Below are 18,663 nucleotides of genomic sequence, written 5' to 3'. Positions count from 1 at the left end.
AGGTGTTAAGGACGAGACGGCACCACTGACCTTGTCTCCTGGAGCTGACCGGTAGTAAAGGGAGTCACTTTCCCACCGCTGGCATCCCCGATCCTTGGCGACGTGCTTTTGTGCTGCTCCCGTGGCTGGCGTGCACCTAAAGCCCCCTCTGGGACGGCGAGGGGACCCAGCCTCCAGCCCAGGACCCTCCTGAGCCTCACCGAAGCCGAGAACTGACCAAGCGCATAGGGAGCTCTTTGCGTTCCCTGGGTGTATTATCACGACCTCCTGTGTGGTGTGGACCATACGCTTCTGGAACGTGACGCCCAGCACCTGCCATTCCCATCGGACAGGCCTGGGTTTGAGTCCGCGTAGCCCGCTTGCCGAGCTCTGTGGCTCTGACTGTGGCTCTGTCCTCAAAAGGGCTGTTGAGAGGATTAAGTAAAATGATGCCCGACACACGCCCAGCAAGGTGCCTACAGCAAGCCCACAGCCAACCAGACTCACTACTATTAAAAACTTATTGGCGTAGTACCCTGCCCTCTGCCCCAGGAAGAGGCTGGACCTGCTCATCCATGAAATTATACTAGGAGGTTGCCAAACCAAGGCCTTCAGGGGACCCGGCAGATAACACGAATGGGCGAAATGGGTGCAAGACTACAGGGCACAGTGGGGAGTGTGGCAAAGTGTGGCAAACCGGAGAACGGGATTCAGCTCATGCTATTTCAAGTGAGATTTTTCACACCCACCACACAAAACACACATCCGTGAATGCAAACCAGCTGGGGCTCTTGAGTTCTATAGAAACGTAAAGAGGAAGAGCCTGCGTTTTGTGAATTTAGCAGATATTTACTGAAAACCTTCTGTGTGCCAGGCACTGTTCTAGGCTTGGGACTATAACAGTGAACAGAGTAGGCCCAGATCCCTGCCCCCAGGTGGCCGTGCCAGGAGGGGCAACGGGCAGCGTGCAAACAGGTGACCTAGAAGTGGTGTCCGAGGGCAGGAGGTGCTGCGGGGAAAAGGGGGGGGGGGCATGGCAGGTGCCAGAAGCCAGGGCAGCAGTGTCTGTTCTGGGCCAGGGAAGGCCACGCAGATATATGACGTTTGCTCCATAATCTGAGGAGGCTAGGAGGGAGCCCTCCAGGCAGAGGGCATGGCTCAGGCAAAGGCCGAGAGGTGGGAAATGTGGCTGGTGTGCAAGCCTGGGGCCTCGGGGGCATGCCCTTGATATCTCGGTTTGCGGTAAAAATTCAAGGTAGAAAGAACTGATGGGCAAGCAGAAGGCCTGCCTGGAATCCTGCCACTTCCCCAGGCGGGGCCCAAGGCCGGTGGGGTCCCCTGGCCCTGCCGGTCCCTGAGATGGCGCCCTGCTCCCTCTGCAGTTTCCAGCGTGTGAGCACCAGATGGTCAAGGCAGCCCACCTCATCTGTCCCCTCCAGTGGGAGGTGTCACACCTGGTAGAAACCCTGTAATTGCCCACAGTTACAGCTGGGTCCCCTGGGGCTTCTTGGGAGGGCGTGTGACCTTGAGGAGAGATGTTCACACAGTTCTGAGGCCTGATGATTCCTGTTCAGTTCGTAACACAAAGCCGGTTCTTCCCTCCACCCACTGCTGGCAGCCTTAGCCGAGAGGCTCGGGAACACACCTGGTTCCCGGAGGGCGTCCCTTATAAAACCACCTCAGGTGCTGGGCTGGAAAGGGCAGGCTTTGCTGTGTCTCCTTCCATCACTCAGTGAGTTTTTATAGAGCACCGATTACATATTCCCCGGGGGGTGTTGGTGGGGGAATGGACAGTGCCCTGAGTCACCCAGAACTCTCAGCCCAGGGAAAGTAGATCATAAACAAATGAAGCAGTAAAGGAGACCGTTCAGAAGGAGATAAATGTCAAGGAGAAATGTAACACTGGTGTGACAGGGAGTAAACAGTGGGGGCTCCTTCAGACGGGGAGGCCGGCCAGGCCTTGCTGGGGAGGTGACCTCGGGTTGAGATCTGAATAATGGGATAAACCAGCAAAGCAGAGTCTCAGGAAGAGTCCCAGGCAGAAGCAATAGCAAGTGCAAAGGTCCTGGGGCAGGGATGAGACGGGAGCATGTGAGAACCCATGAGGAGGCCAGTGTAGCCAGGTGAACAAGGGGGAGGGGAGAGATGAGGTCAAAGGAACACAGGAGGTGGGTTGGCAGCAAGGGCAAGTCTGGAAGAGTCTTAGGCCAGGGTAAGGAATTCAGGTTTTCTTCCGAGTGCCATGGGAAGCTATCCAGTGGTTTTAAACAGTAAGGAGATAGGATCTGTGTTTGCCTCAGGGAAGCTCTAAGTCTGTTTCCGTCCCTATTTGGCAGAAAGGTGGGATAAAAGAGCCATATAAATCTCTTCTTCATTCTTCCCCAGTGGGGGCAGAGGGCCGAGGTGGGTCTGATGAGTCGTCCTTGGGTCTCTAGGGGGCTGTTGGTGATTGCGATAGGCAGTTCTCCAGCGAAAACTTCAGCTGCCTGGTAGACCCTGTATTGGTTTGCTCTTTCATAGTCGTAGAAGCCAGAAGTCCAGAATTAAGGTGTTGACAGGGTCGTGCTTCCTCCAAAGGCTCTAGGGGAGAATCCGTTGCTCTTCCAGCTCCTGGGGGCCCATCTCTCCAACCTCTGCCTCTGTCCTCACACGACCGTCCCCTCCATGTCTGTGTGTCTTCTCCCTTCTGTCTCTTACAACACACCTGTCATTGGATTTAGGGCCCAATGTAATCCAGAACACTCTCACCCCAAGATCCTTAACTATGTCTGCAAAGACCCTTTCTCCAAGTAAGGTCACATTCCCAGGTTCTGAGGGTTACTGCACGGACATGCGGGGGAGGGGAGGGGCTTGCATCACTCAAGCCACAGCAGACCCTAAGAACTTTAAGGAAAAAGAAAGCAACTGAGGGCAGCCACAGAAAGGAAGAGAAAAAGGATTTCCTCTGATTATTTCCCTAAACCTACTAAATATTCAGATACCAGCCATCGTGTAACGCATCCACTCTGCAAACATTTATTGAGTGCCTACTGTATATCACACACCGTGGAGGCATTGAGGATCGAGCACTGAACAAGGCACATAGTCTTTGCCCTCGTGGCGCCCTCAGCAGGGCAGTGACCGTGAAAGCATCTGTGCACAGTACGGCTTCCAGAACACAGTAGTTTCCTTTCCTTCCTAAGTGCCTTTCACTGCTACAGTTTCATTGAAAAACAAGAAAAGGCACGAATGAAGCCCCAGTACCTGGTGGTATATAATTAAGTCCTCATAACACATGCTGCGTGCATAATAAGAGCTCAAGGGAATCGGAAGCCAGAGTGATCACTGGAAGAGGTGTGCCTTGGCCGGGGGGCTGAATCTGGGGAGAGGTGGGCAGTGGTCTCCAAAGTAGAAGGACCATGTGGGCAAAGGAGCAGAGCATTTGGCCGAGGAGTGTGCCAGGAGGAGGTGAGCCCAGCGGGCTGGCATGACCGGATTTCAGTAAAAGTGAACAATTCTTGGGAAAGTTCCAAACAAAACAAAGTAGAATCTTTCCTTGGTTTACATAGTGGTTGCTTTCCAAAAAAAAAAAAAAAAAGGAAATACACTGCACATTAATATCCTGCAAAAAAAGATAAAAAGATGTTCTGTTTCTACATAAAGTTCCACTTGAGGCTCGGATCATTTACAGACAGGTGTTTACCCGCTCCCCATGACCACCCAGTGGAACGGGGGACCCAGGAAATTTCTTGCACCGATAGTCCTTGCTGGCCCCTTCCCACATGGGACAGTGGTGCCCCCCCCCCCGTCTGTCCCCAGAGATTTCCAAAATGTACCCCCTCCCCGGGGACGGGGGTGCCACCCTGCTGAGAACCACCATTGTCCTGTGGCCCGCGGGGGCGCGAGTCCGGAGCCGGCTGGCCGCCCCTCACCGTGGCTCCCGCTTGCAGGTTCCATGCAGGTGATGAACAAGACGCGGCGCATCATGGAGCAGGGCGGGGCGCACTTCATCAACGCCTTCGTGACCACGCCCATGTGCTGTCCCTCGCGCTCCTCCATCCTCACCGGCAAGTACGTCCACAACCACAACACCTACACCAACAACGAGAACTGCTCCTCGCCCTCCTGGCAGGCACAGCACGAGAGCCGCTCCTTCGCCGTGTACCTCAACAGCACGGGCTACCGGACAGGTAAGGGGAGCCTCGGCCGTGGTGCCCGGCGCCCTGGCCTCGCGCCAGCCCGGCGTCCCTAGGCTGCGGGGATTTTAGATGATTTTAGGTAGCCCACGGACAACTTCATTTTAATTTAAAAGTTGTGCATTGATACTTTAGAAAAATAGAAAATGATTTGCCTTATAGTACTGAAAGAAACTGACCTTTTCAAAGGAATTTGAATTTTTTTAAAAAAATGAGTCCGTTTAAAGTATGAAACATAGCACAGAGAGGCTAAGAGTACTCGTGCATGATTTACATTCACTATGAGTTCTGTTGGGGACCAATTTGTTGGCTTCAGACCATCAGTATGGGAGAACGTTCCAGAAGAACATTGGGGTGGGGGTGGGGATGAAAATTGGTGTGGAAAATGGAGAGGGGCATATGTGGGACAGTGTGGCCACCCTGCAGACTGGCCTGGGCATTGACATGGACGGTTGTCCACTTGGCTGTCTGGACTACCCAGCCGGGTCCACCAGTCCTGTGGTCAGTGCTGCGGTGTGCTATCCTGGGGGGAGGGGAGACGCAGGCAAGTGGGGCTTCCTGTCTATCTTGTGGGAGGTACCTTGGTCGGTTCCCAAGGCTCACCTGCCAGGCCTGGGGCAAAAACACAATGACAAACATTTCTCTCTAGCACCACTGAAAAATCCTCCAAACTCAATTAAATCGAATTGTTAAGAAGTGAGTACTCCCCACCTTGGGTAAGGAGCCAAGGCAGTCGTGGAATCAGACATCGTGCCTGGGATATCACTACCCCAGGGCAGCTGTGACCAAGGGACAAGGGGCTTGTTTGGTGGGAGTGACAGGAGGGAAGGATCGATGCCTCCCTTAGCTCAGAGATGAAGCAGTCTTCCAGGCTGAGGGGGCTTTCCCTCGGATACACGTGTGGCTGGTGGGGCACATTGGGGGTGGGGAGCAAGAGGAAAGTGTGCCTCCTTGCAGATTGAGTCTCCTGCCATAGTCACCCAGATTGTGGATCCTCCTGAGAGAACTAGGAAGGCCTCGATCCTATACACAGAAGCCTGTTGGTTCCTGGGTCTCTGCAGAAAGCCACAGGTGTCAGAGTTTTCCACGGGCACATCCCCCAGGTGGTTGTGGTGACCTGCAAGTGAATAGAAGAAGCAGGACAGGGGTCCCGCAGCAGACCAGAGGGCTCCTATTGGAAGGGGCATCTGCCACTCAGATCCAGATAATTGTAGCCATTTGTGCTTAGGAGTACCAAATATTTCTAACCTGAATTTTTAACTGAAAGCTGCTGATATTAAAAAAAAAAAAAAAAAAAAAAGTTGCCAAACTCAATTTTTAAAAAAATGTACCATAGGGGCCGAAAAAAGCTGTCTGAAGGCAGAGTGTAGCTCCTATTCTGACCTAGAGCATCTGACCAGAAGGTCTCTGTAGAAAACTTTAGATCTGATCTTAGAGGAAAGGATTTCGGTTTTTTTGCTGAACGTGATGTTAGCTGTGAGCTTGTCACATAGGGCCTCGCTATGTTGAGGTACATTCCCTCTGTACCCACTTTGTTGAGAATCTGGATCACAGCTGTTGGGTTTTGTCAAATGTTTTTCTGTATCGAGATGATCATAATGGGTTTTATCCTTCATTTTGTTCACATGGTCTATGATACAGATCAGCTTGCATATGGTAAACCATTCTCGCATCCCTTGAGTAAATCCCACCTGATCGTGGGGTGTAATCCTCTCATTGTGTTGTTGAATTCAGTTTGTTCAGATTTGTTGAGGGTTTTTGCATCTGTGTTCATCCGGGATATTGGCCTATAATTTCCTTTTCTTGTGGTGTCCTTGCCTGGTTATGGTATCAGGGTAACGCTGGCCGCCTCGAGAGTGAGTCTAACAGTGTTTTCTCCTCTTTGTTTTTTGGAGGAATTTGAGAAGGATTGATGTGAATTCTTCTTTAAATGTTTGGTAGAAGGTACCAGTGAAGCCCTCTGGTCGTGGACTTTTGTTTTTTGGGCTGTTTTCGATTACTGGCACAATCTCCTTACTAGTAAATGGTCTATTCATGTCCTATTTGCTCATGATTCAGCCTTGGTAAGTTGTATGCTTCTAGGAATTTATCCATTTCTTCTAGGTTGTCCAATTTGTGGGTGCATAATTCCTCAGAGTAGTCTCGTGACCCTTCGTATTCCTGCGTGACGCCTCTCATTTCTGGTTGTATTTAGTTGAGTCGTGTGTCTCTTTGTCTTGGTGAGTCTGTCAATTTGCTGGATCTTTTCAAAGAACCAGCTCTTAGCTTCATCTTTTCTGTTGTTGTTTTAGTCTCTGTTTCATTTATTTTCATTATAATCTTTGTTATTTCCTTCCTTCCACTAACTTTGGGCTTCATTCCTCTCTTCCTGGTTCCTTGAGGCGTGAAATTAAGTGGTTTATTTGAGATTTTTCTTGTCTCTTGATGTAGGCGTTTATCGCTATGAACTTCCCTCTTGGAGCTGCTTTTGCTGCATCCCATAAGCTTTAGGATGTTTTCTTTCCATTTTCATTTGCCTCAGTCTCTTTTTTTTATTATTATTATTTCTCTTGATTTCTTGTTTGGCCCAGTCATTGTGCAGTAGCATGTCGTTGACTCTCCCCATATTTGTGAATTTTCCAGTTTTCTTCTTGTGATTGATTTCTAGTTTCCTACCATGGTGGTTGGAAAATATGCTTGATATGATTTCAGTTTTCTTAAGTGTATTAAGACTTGTTTTGTGGTCCCACATATGATCTGTCTGGAGAATGTTCCATGTACACTTGAGAAGAATGTGTGTTCTCTTGCTTTGGAATGGAATGTTCTGTAAATGTTAAGTCCATCTGGTCTGCCATGTCATTTAAGGCCAGCGTTTCCTTACGATTATCTGCCTAGATGATCTGTGTGTTGATGAAAGTGGGGTATTAAAGTCTCCTGCTATCATTGTATTGTTGTCTATCTCTCCCTTTAGGTCTGTTAGTATTTGCTTTATATATTTAGGTGTTCCTAAATTGATCAGAGATTCAGCTGCTTTCCATTTCTCCTTGTACCTCATTGATGAGAAATGTGCTCATGTGACTGCAAAAGAGCCTAAGAAATGCACTCTCCATTCTAGGTAACCATTTTCCCAGCTAGAAATTCCTTTCTGTAGGAGAAGATGACAGCGGATACAGAGGGAAGATTATCAAACTGTAGTAACGGTTCACAACCGCTTGTGTGTGTGACCCCCTTTTGAGTACAAGAGGTCCGCCTGAACTGTGCAAGACTGGAACGAGGAAAACATTCCTTAAGCGCACCAACTGTGGACCAACATTTCATGTAAATAGTGCTTTTAGTGCATTTAGTTGGGCCTTTTATCTTGGGGGGAAAAAAGGAAACGACAAAATTTTGAAAATAACCTTATTTGATGTCCTATCTCATAGCAACAAATGTTATGTTGTGATGGTGACTAATGGGTTCATTCTCTGAGCAAATGGGTTGGTGAAGGGACAGCGGGAGGTGGGGTGTGACTTGTCCAACAAATGGAAGCGATAACACAATGTGATGTCCTTCGTTGAACCCGCACTTTGCACAGCAAAATCATAACAGGTCGTTTCTGCAGAAGCATTTGGGACTGGATCCGTTTTCCCGCGGGCCTCTCTGCCTCCTTTGACTTCTGAATCTTCCCCCCACGAAGTACTTCCTACCTCCTCATCCTTTCCAGCGGCCTCTGCTTCAGTTACCTCATGGATCAGAATATTGTTTGTCAATGGATGTGCGTGGGCTTCGAGCCGTCCTCCAGCATCCCTGTAATCAATTTCACAAAACCTGGCATCTTTTACAAGATTGGCGTTTTCATTTGGCGCACATCTTGCTTTCTGCTACCCCGTGCTTGCAGTAGAGACGGACAAAGGACAAAGCGAGAGATTCGAAGTTGAAGCAGGATGAATATCCGTTTGTTCGTGGGTATTTCTGTATGTTGCCTTCCCCTGTCTCCGGGGACTGGGGTCTCAATGATAAACACCCCAAAAGGGACGAATTGCATCTTCTTTTTTTACAAAACGCTCTCAGTCAACTCTTAGCACAGGTCAGCTGCCTGAGTGTGCTCGCTTGTGTTTCATAGCCACGGGTCAAAGTTCTATAGTGTTCTGGCAATGAGACTCCTCCCAGCTCTTTGCAGAACCGTAGAGAGCAAGGACTCTGCCTGGGTTCGAGTCTCGATTCCGCCACTTTCTAACTGAGTGCATTTGAACAAGTTCTTTAACGTCTTAGTCTCGGTTACCTCGAGGGAGGAGAAGAATGTTACTTAGCTCCTAGGGTTTTATGGGGATGAAATGTCAGAACAGTGACACACAGGGAGCACTTACGCAGTGTGAGCCCTGACGACGGTGACATTTACACAAGGAGCAGTGGAGACAGGAAGTTGTGCACGTGGATTAAAGTTGGCAGCACGTGTCCTACCTCTCTGGTCATCAGCAAAACGCGAATGAAGGCGACAGTGGCCATAGCAAATATTCAGAGGCCCCCTCACACCAAAAGTGGGTGGGGGTGTGGGGAAACAGGGAGTCCCACACATTAGCAGGGGGAACGTACATGGGCACCTCCATGGCCCACGAGCAATGTGGCGATTTCCAGCAAATCGGAAATCCAGGACTGGGAATGGGGAGGAAGGAAAGCATACTGAGGTGGCAATCACAGATTTCCACTACGCTGCTTTGGGGGGGATGGGGGACACCTTTCCCGGCGCTTGCTGGCGAATGAGACAGAAGTGCCCATTGTCTTCTCGTTGGGGTAACGTTTTTCTCATTGCTCGCTGCCATCTGAGTCTGGCAGTTCTGAGGTGGTTTCCGTGCCCAGCCTCTGCCATCTGGTACAGACTTCTGTAGGGATGTGGGCACTGGTGGCGAGCTTTCAGCTCCTCCCTCATCATGTTCTAGAATGCGCCAGGGGAGGCGGGGGCAGGGGGGGGCTCTCATTACAAGCCCAGGCTACATCAAGGCCCCCAGTTGAAGCTGTTTGGAGATTTGGCCTTGAGCACCCCAATTATTTTCACTCTTCTGCTCACACAAAACTGGGAAGGGAGGTCAGCCGAGGGTCTGCACAACTTGGCTGTCAGCGTTGGGCGGCCACCCTCACTTGGGGGGCAGTGACTCTGGGCCAGTCCGCAGGCCCTGGTGGGGCACGTGAGGCATTGGTGGAGGCTGGGGCCTCTCGCACAGGAGGCCAGGAAGGCGGCCCTGGGCATGGTGGCATCCCTGACAAGACTCGCTGCCGCGTGTGTGTGCGTGTGTGTGTGTAGGACCGCACAGACGTGAGCACTGGTGCTCAGGTGCCTTCCTCCTCACCCCTCCCTCATCCCCCCACTCTGCTGGATCTGCCTTTAGCCTCTTGCCCTGAACCCCACGCTGAACCTGAAGCCCGGCCTCCAGCTGCCTACTTACCATCTCCCCTTGGACGTGCACCTGGCATTTCAAACCTGACGTGTGCAAAGCAGCCTCCTGACCGCGTCCCCCTCCCCGAGAGCGTCCCACGGTCTCCCCTGGCGGCTCCAGGATTCCAGAACCTTCCTGTCCCTGCTTTTCTTCCTTCCTGTCACTCCACATCTAGTCATCAGCAGACCCCCACCAGCTCTCTCCTCAAGGTATTCCAGAGCGCACTCCCAGCACCCTTCCCAGGGCTGCCACCATGTCCCGGCCGGATGGCACAGCCCTCTCCCCCCTGCGCACCACTCCTGGCCTCACCCGCTGCGCTCTGTTCCCACCTCAGCAGCCGGAGGCATCCTGTCCCTCGTCTGCCTGCAGCCCTCCCGTGGACCCCCCACAGTCACCTCTGGGTGCTGATGATCTGCCCCTCACCTCTGGACCACCTCGCTGCTTGTCCTCCCCCTCCATCGCTCCACTGCTTCCTGTTTCTCAAACAGTCCACCAGGGACCCCCTGAAGGGACTTTGTGCTTATTCTTTCCCTTTCTGGAAATTCTTCCCTACACATCTGCATGGCCTGTTCACTCACTTCCGTCAGATCTTTATCACCTCCTCAGAGAAGCCTTCCTTGACTAGCGCATCGAAAAGAGGGTTCCTGCCCCCGTCTATCCCCTCATCCTGCTTTATTTTCCTTCAGAGCTCTCGTCACCACTTAACATCTATCTGTGTATTTGTTGTCCAACCTCGCAAGTTAAAGGATGTCTCCGTCCCCCCAGCCTGGCTGCTGCCCAGTCCGTCTCTCTGGCCCTCTCCAGCACTAATGTGGGCTCGGCCACTGATCTCACTGGTTGCCTTCCTTCCAAAACCTCCACTCCATGGAAATGGGGACGGCCTGGGCTGTCCCCTCTGGCATCCCCGTGCCTGCAAGCGGGTGCACCCCGTCTTAGGCGCTCGGGGAATCTCGGCAGGACGAGCGGATGAGTCTGTGTGTCCCGTCCACAGCCAGCAGCCCACCCCCCCTCCGCATCTTTCTATACCCCTCTCTTCTCTCCCTTCTCTCTCCTCCCCACCCCCACCATCTCGGCCCCTCCTCCTTTCTTCTTGGCCCTTCTGCACACACAGAGAAGAAAGGACTTGGATTCTCCCTGCGGGGGCCCCTGGTGCAGCTGTCCCCCTTCACAATGGCAGCCTTCTCTGGGCTTGGCCTCTCTCCTGTTTGTGCTCCCCGCTCCCTTCCTCTCCCCTCAAGTGAGCACACACACGTGTGCACACACAGCTCCCTTCTTCCCTCGTCCAGCTGCCCCTGCTCTCCGGCCTGGGGGTGTGACCACAGAGCGTTTTCACTCGCCCTGCAAAGGAGACCCACCTTAGGAGTGCTGACAGGCGTCAGGCAGCCCTCCAGGCCCAGGCTGGCCCAGGGCGTCCTTAAGAGGGACACGTGTGTTACATCCACGTTCGTCTTCAAGCTGAATGTCTTTTAACTCCGATTTCATGGGCACTCCCTTTCTCCAGGATCTTTAAGTTTCAAAACAAGTAAAACATTGGTGCAGGAGTCTAGAGAATTTGCTTCTGCTTCTAACTCCTTTGTAACCTTGAGCTGAGACCTGGCCCCCTCTGGCCTCAGTTTCCCCATCTGTGCCTTAGTTTCCCATCTGTGCAGTGGAGTTACAACATAGGCGTGTAAGTTACCTAGTGCCTTTCATATGACCCTACCCTTGAGGGTCATGGGACCAGTGCCCACACATCTGGGAGGGAGGCTCCCGGGGGTTGGAAGAGAAGGGGGCCACTTGGAAAGATAGGAAGCAGATGATCACGCTTCCCAAGTTTTCCGAAGCTGGGTGTGAGGCCGATGGGCGGAGATTCCTCTTTGCCCCCAGGCGACACTCGAGCAGAGACTCTCTGTCCCGGTGGGGTAGCTGGTACTTGGTGTATGGGCTTCCTGTGGCGGCTGTAACAAAGCCGGCTCTGAACAACAGAACTATGTTCTCTCATGGTTCTGGAGGTCAGCAGCCCCAAATCAAGCGTGAGCAGGGGCCACACTCCTGCTGACGGCTCTTGCGGGGTGGGGGGGGGGATCCTACCTTGCCTCCTCCATCTTCTGGGACTTGCTAGAAGTCTTTGGTGTTCCTCGGCTTGTGGCTGCCCTGTTCCCGGCTCTGCCTCCCCAAAGGTCCCTCTCTGCGCGTGGCCTTCTCTTGTGCGTGTCCGTGTCCAAATTCCCCTCTTCTTCTGAGGACACCAGTCACTGGATGAGGCCCCACCCTAATCCAGTAGGACCTCGTCTTAACTTGGTGACATCTACAAAGACCCTGTTTCCAAAGAAAGTCACGTTCACAAGTACCTGGAGTTAGAACTTGAACGTATATTTTGGGGGACACAATTCAACCCACCTCAGCTGGGTTCTTTCACACATACCACCTGATTTAATCCCCCACAGTGACACGTTAACCTCTATTAAAGCTACAGAATCTTCCATTAAATGAGCAAACCCCGCAGGCAATCAGGGACTCTCAGAAAAACCCACTGCCTCCCCCTTCGCCATCCGCTGTGGTCCTAAGCGTGGCGCACTGTGGCCGCCCAGCCCGTGGGCAACTTACTTGGGTTCAGCTCGGAGGGTCTCTAACTTTTATTTCACTCAAGGAGTCTCTAACTTCGGTGGCCTTTAAAAGAATCGTGGAAGTCAAAGAAAAGTGAGAAGCAGGATGCTTTGTTGAGTGGGTGTGTAGAGCCTCTGAGCCTCTAACGGTTCGAGGGAGTTTTCGGGCTACATGTGACCTTTGGCAGTCTCTCCCTAGCGCGAGCTGCAACTCCGCTGAACATTCTAGAATGGCCTACCCTAGAGCTGCTGGGCCCCACACGGTAGTCACTGGCCACTGGGAACTATCTGACTTTAAGTTAATTAAAAATAAGTCAAATTAAAAATTCGGTTTTCTGGTCCTCTTAGGCACATTTCGAGTGCCCAGTGGGCCCACGTGGGGCCAGAGCAGATGGTGCAGGTGTAAAATGTTTTCTGTCATCACAGAAAGTCCTCTTGGAGAGCCTTGGGGTAGAGTATAATTCAAGCAAAACTTTGGAGAGGGGCACACACACCTTTCAGAAGATAAAAAGAATGACAACAGTAATTTTAAAAACGCAAGTTGTTTCTACGGAGCCTTTACCGTGCCAGGCGCTTACGTGCGTTTAATCCCCACACACGCCTGCGAGGTGGGTGCGGCCCCTTCTTCCTGTGGTATTCCCCTCAGGCCCGAGCTCCACGAGCTGGTTCCTTGGCCCTTCCTCTCCAGGCCTTCCCAGGCCATCCTGAGGCTGGGCCACCGGTCAGGGTTTTGGGAGCACAGGGCAGCTCCCCAGGAGGGCTCCAACCTGGGGCCTGTGGTTCCCACCTGTCCACGGCCAGGTCCTCCCTCTCTGAGGACCTGGCACATCCCACCCTGTGGCCAGCAGGTCACTTCCAGCAGAACGCATCTGTGCCGTCGTGGGGAGAGGGCTTTCAGCAAAGGGAAACTGGGCGCCCCCCTGTGTCTGCCCTCCCAAGGCCGCAGACAGGTCCGTTCTCCACCGCTGTGCCTGTGTGAGCCCTTTGCTACCCGGAGAAACCAAAGCAAACACACCTGTGGGGTGGATTCAGCCCACAGGCCACTGGTTAGCAAACTTTTTTCCAACCGGGTGGTTCCCAAGGGAACACACTGCCCCCTAGGGGCCAAAATCTGTGAAAATGTTTCTGGTGGTTGTCAACGTGGAGGACGCTGCTTGGGGTCCTAGGGGCAGGACCCAGGGACCTTCTATGGCCGGTTGTGCACGGGAGAGCCTGATGGGGCTCCCAAATTCCCTTTTGTTCCACGCGGCTCCCAAGTCTTCTACCAGATCGTTACATGACTGGATTCTTTTACATGTACTGTGAGCTGAGCCTTGACCCTAAGTCCCTTGTATAGATAACCGCCAGAGGTATTCTGCACAGTTTTAGGACCCTCTGAATTTTCCAGGGATGGAAGTGATCAGTAAACGGAAGGAATGTATCCTACTTGAGTGCAAAGCTTTTCCCGGAGTTATCCCCCGTTACCGAAAGTCGGCGCTGAGAGCACGGCTACCAGAAGCACTTGGTTTGCGAGCGCGGGGGGCCCACCCAGCCTGCGTCTGTCTCTCACACGCCTCTGAATCCGTGTCTAGGTGCCGCCTGACTACTCCGTCGCCTCTCCTTGAGGGATGGGCTCGAAAGTTCATACGGAAATTTTTCTTGGTTATAAATTGCCTTCCTTCTATTCCTCTCGTAGGTTGTAATTAGGGCGTTGTATTGATTTTTCGGGAAAAAATGTGCCTAGGTAGTTTTCGTTACCTGCAGTTTTCTTTCAGGAAAATAAGGGAACGTTACAAAATATTTGTCACAGCAATGGACGTCCGTCTCATGGTGTCGAGAGCCGCTCTTCAAAGGATCAGCTTAGTGTCACCTTCCTCCAAAGTGATAATTAAATATCCAATGATGGATAGTCTGCCCAGGCCTTGTTCTAAGAGCTGTTGGGGGTTTTCTTCACACCCCCTGCCCCCCCCACCTGTTCCATCCTTCTGGACAAAACCATGCTTTTAGAGGTGCCTGGGTGGCTCAGTCGTTAAGCGTCTGCCTTCGGCTCAGGGCGTGATCCCGGCGTTATGGGATCGAGCCCCACATCAGGCTCCTCCACTGAGAGCCTGCTTCTTCCTCTCCCACTCCCCTGCTGTGTTCCCTCTCTCGCTGGCTGTCTCTTAAAAAAAAAAAAAAACAAAAAAAACAAAAAACAAAAAACATGCTTTTAAAAGGGACAGAAAGATTTTCAAATACCACCCTTCCTGATGTGGACTCAGCAGGTGATAAAACTTGTCAGTAGTGCTGGGGGAGGCCGCCGTGTCAGCTAGTCAAGTTTCCAGGACGTGGATGGGCCCCAGCTTCATTTGCCGGAGATGCATGGCGCTCCCGAGGAGTGGGGGGCCCAGGGCAGCCTGTAGTTCGAGGCCCAAGCAGCCCGCCCTCCACACCTCCGACACTGGGACAGCTCAGCCTTCCTCCGCAGTAATGAGCTCGCCACAAACAGCCAGGAGCAGCCCTCAACCTTCACTCTGGTTATTTGCTCATCCCTGCTTCTCCCCAGTGATCAGCCATTCCTCCTCTGCACCCGGCACCAAGAGGAAGCTTTGAAAACTGGAATTCTAGCCATGTCACTCCCTGCACAAGACCCTCCATTGGCTCCCCAATGCCCTTAGAATAAACTCAGCTCCTTGCTAGAGCTGCCAAGGCCTTGTTCAACCTCAGCCTGCTCCCGTCTCTGTGCATATCTCCTACCTCCCTTCCTAACAACACTCAGACTGCCTGGCCTCCTTGCTGTTCCTCAAACAGTCCAAGGTCACACTTGCCCCAGGACCTTTGCACTTGTGGTTGCATCTGCCTAGAGCACTGCTCACACAGCTTGTTTCTTATCATCATTCACCTTCTGTCTCTAACATCCCTGCTGCTTCCCTGACCTCCCTGCATGAATTAGCCCTCCCCAAGCCCTGTCACTCTCTACCATGACACCCTGCTCTATGTCCTTTGTAGAATTTATTATCCCCTTGAAGTTATCTCAGGTGTTTGGAATTTATTTCTTGCCTATTGTGTTCACTGCTGTATCCTCCTGTCCAAGAACAGTGCCAGGCAGGTACTGGGTGCCCAATAAAGATTTGAATGAACAGAGGACTCTTTGGCCTTAGGCTTGAGGTAAGCAAAAAATGAGAACAAAATGGAGTGTGGATTACTGTCTCCCTTTTCCAGCATTCAGAAATATAATTGCAGTTAGTTCAGGCAAGTTTAGCTAAGTCCCAGTACTCAAACATTGTCATCAGAACCTGTCTTTCTGCTTCTTGGATTTTCTTTCATCTGGGTTTGCTTTATGCTTAGGAAGGTTCTGCTTTGTGGCGTTAAGATGGCCCTCAAAGGTCCCACCCCACTGGCATGGTGACCCTGGCTGAAAGAGAGAGCCTCTTCCCAGTGCTCCAGCAAAAGTCTCAGGGGAGGCTTTCATTGGCTCAGCAAGGGTCATATGGCCCTCCCTTACCCAATCACAGAGGCCAGGGGGCGGGGAGACACCCTGATTGGCCAACCCCAGATCACGTGCCTAGCCCAGGAGCTGGGAGCCAGGAACAGCCTCACCTGAATAGGTACCTCAAAAGGTACAGTTACCAAAAGACAGGAAAATGGATGCCCGGCAGAAAACTGAAACAGATGTCTACTATAAAAACCCAAATCCAGCTTTTCCCCCCTCAAGGGGCAAGTGGGAGGAGAGCATTTCTCCCAGCTCTCTTTGCTTCCAGCCCAAGATGCCTCCTCCGTGTGTAATGATGCCCCCAGCTTCCTTGTTTGCTTTCCCACAGTTCTCAGTTCAGCAAGATCCCATCTCTGGCATCCAGAACTTCCAGAGCATTGATCTATCACTTTGTGCCGCAATTTGCGTTTGGTGTCTTTTCAAAAGCAGAAGAAAGAGACTCGTGTTGTAACCTTGCAAGCAGCCCAAAGTTAAAAGGATCCAGTTACAGAATATCAGAAATGCCCCAGCCCGAAGAGCTCTGGGGCTCGGGGTTTATTTAATGCCTTTCTTCCCGGCCCTGCTTCCTCAGCTAGTTTGTCTGCCAAAAAAACAAAGCCTTCAGTCCTGTGGCATTTTGCATCTAATATTTATGGTGCTCTGGAGTTTGCAAAAGCATTGCCTTCTCATTTATCACTTGTACCTCAGGAGACCCCAGCTCCACCCCCAGAGAGTTAGTGGGATTGTTTTCCCCTGCCCAGATCCGGAGCCCCCAAAGCCAAAGGATGGATGGTGAAGGTCTCACGACCCAGGGCCCTCCTCTGGGCAGTAGGGGTGAGATTGAACCTTGGCCGGGACCAGCTCAGCTTCTATTCTGTACCCCTGGGGACCACATGTGGGTCTTGTAAAATAGCAGCCAACAGCCCAAATTCACACTTCAACCCCAAATATGTGCTGTTTGAATTATAAGGTGTTTTTTAAAATCTGGAAACTTCACCAAAAAGTTCAGTTTCTAAACTTTGCTTGGTGGGGGGGGTGAGGGGGGGCAGGGCAGGGAATGTGCTTGGGTGGCTCAGTCAGTTAGGCATCTGACTTGATTTTGGCTCGGTAATGATCTCTGGGTCATGAGATCGAGCCCTGAGTTGGGCTCCTCTCCCTCCCTCTCTCTCTGCCCCTCCCCCACACACTCGTTTGCAGCTCGTGTGCACTCTCTCTCAAAAAAAAAAAAAAAAAAAAAAAAGATCTTGCCAGATATTAGCAACATTCCTGGACAGTAGGGGGTCAGTAGACTGCAGCCCACAGAAATTTGTTATCTGTTTTTATAAATAAAGTTTTATTAGAACACAGCTTTTTCATTCGTGTATTGTCGGCAGCTGCTTACGCTCTACCATGGCAGAGTTGAATAATTGCCACAGGACCACGGGGCTGCAAAGTGGAACTACCTACAGCCTGAACCTTGGCAGAAAAGGTTTGCAGCCCCCTACTAGATGGCAGTCACCAACTAGATACGTGTCACAGCTCCCCCCTCGCCCAGTATTTGTTAGAATATAGGTACAGCTGGGGGCGTTTCAGTCCCCAAAGAACAGTGGTTTAGAGATGACAGGTGTTTATTTGTCTCTCCTTTGACCGTTTGGGCACTAACAGCCCAGGGCTGATAGGCACACCTGGTGTTGGTGCCCAGGCTCCTTCTGTGATGTTGCCCCACCATCCTGGGGGACTGCCCATGTCCCGAACGGCTCACCACGTCCACAGCCAGCCAGCAGGAAGTCGAAGATCCAGGGGAGGCACACACGCTTTCTGTAGGCACATTACCAGAGCTCACACTACTTCCACCCACATCTCCTCCAGTCGGTCATGGCCACTTCCAGCGGTGCGGGAAGCTGAGAATGTCACCTCCATTCTGCTGGCCTTGGACCCAGCTAGTAATTCTGCTTCTGTAGAGAAGCAGCACACGGGCACTGGGGCGACACAGCAGGCTCTGTGAGGCTTCACGGGCATGGCTAGAAACCCCATTCCCTGCACACCTCTCCTTCTCTTATCCTTGGTCCGTTCCATTCATTTGCGGGAGCACCTGAATCTCGTTTGAGTTTGTGTGCCTGGTTGTAAATTATGCACGCTCTCTCCCAGGGGAGGAGGAAGAAAGGGAGTTGATGTGCTCCAGAGCAGAGGGAAGGTTGCAGGCGTGGAATCATACCAAATGCGCCCCTTCTTACGTAAACTAGTGACTGGGAAATAATTGAGCTGAATACACTCCCAGCTCTAGTGCTTGAAGTGTTGGGCCGGGCAGAGGCTGAGCTGTGCTTGGGAAGCTATAATGTCTGGTGGGGATCGTGGTTCGTGTGCTCACTCATCCTGGAGAAGGAGCCACCATCATCCTTAGCAGCAGGAGCTGAGCTGATCCCACCAAACTCCTGGAAATGCTTCCTACATCTGGCTTCCTGATTGGTCCTCCTCCTACCCCACCTGCAGCCCCTTTCCATCTGGTAGGCTGCTGTCCCATCATCCTGACCCCTTCCTTGGGAGCCCAGGGCCCTCTTCACTAGCAATACTCATTCCCTCCCTGGGGGTTTTACCCCTTTGAGAGCCACGTGTCCCCCTTGGCATCTGTGTGATCCTTTTCAGAATACGTGCAAATTAAAGGCAAAGAAGAAAACACACAGGATTACAAAGAAGTCAGTGATACCAAAATCGTTTATAAACTGTGATATGCATGCTTCTTCACAGATTAAATGACACGATGTCCTGGTTATTTAGGGGATAACTGATGGGTCTGATAATTTGCATCGTGGTAGTGCTGGCTTTGGTGGTATCTCGAGATGTCTGGTTTTTAGCTGTAACATGATATGAAAACATCTGGCCTGTTGGTAGAGATGCTCGTTAGGGGGTCATGAAAATCCATAAAGATGGAGTTTTCCCATCCCGGTTCAGGAACCACAGATTAAGAACCCCTTCCCTAGGTGATTGCACAGATTTAAATGCCATCGAAATGCTGACCACTCCCACATTTCTCCTCCCAGCCCAGACCTTGCCCTTGAACCTGAATGGTATCTCCAGGCTGCCCGCACTCTCTCTCCGCCTGAACTACCCAGCTACCAGGAACCTCA

General features: G+C 51.7%; 1 protein-coding gene across 1 annotated transcript in view; it reads left to right on the top strand.

Moving 5' to 3' along the window:
• Window positions 1-18,663, top strand: part of SULF2 (sulfatase 2) — a 117,047-nt gene that overhangs the window by 41,912 nt on the left and 56,472 nt on the right. Inside the window, exon 3 of the mRNA XM_040638438.1 lies at window positions 3,909-4,148. Within this exon, the coding sequence (XP_040494372.1) occupies window positions 3,909-4,148 (240 nt within the window). The remainder of the gene's footprint in view (window positions 1-3,908; window positions 4,149-18,663) is intronic.

The sequence above is a fragment of the Ursus maritimus genome, unplaced genomic scaffold (genome assembly GCF_017311325.1).
Source record: "Ursus maritimus isolate PB19 unplaced genomic scaffold, ASM1731132v1 scaffold_22, whole genome shotgun sequence".
NCBI lineage: Eukaryota > Metazoa > Chordata > Mammalia > Carnivora > Ursidae > Ursus > Ursus maritimus.
This window is presented reverse-complemented; position numbering and strand designations above follow the sequence as displayed.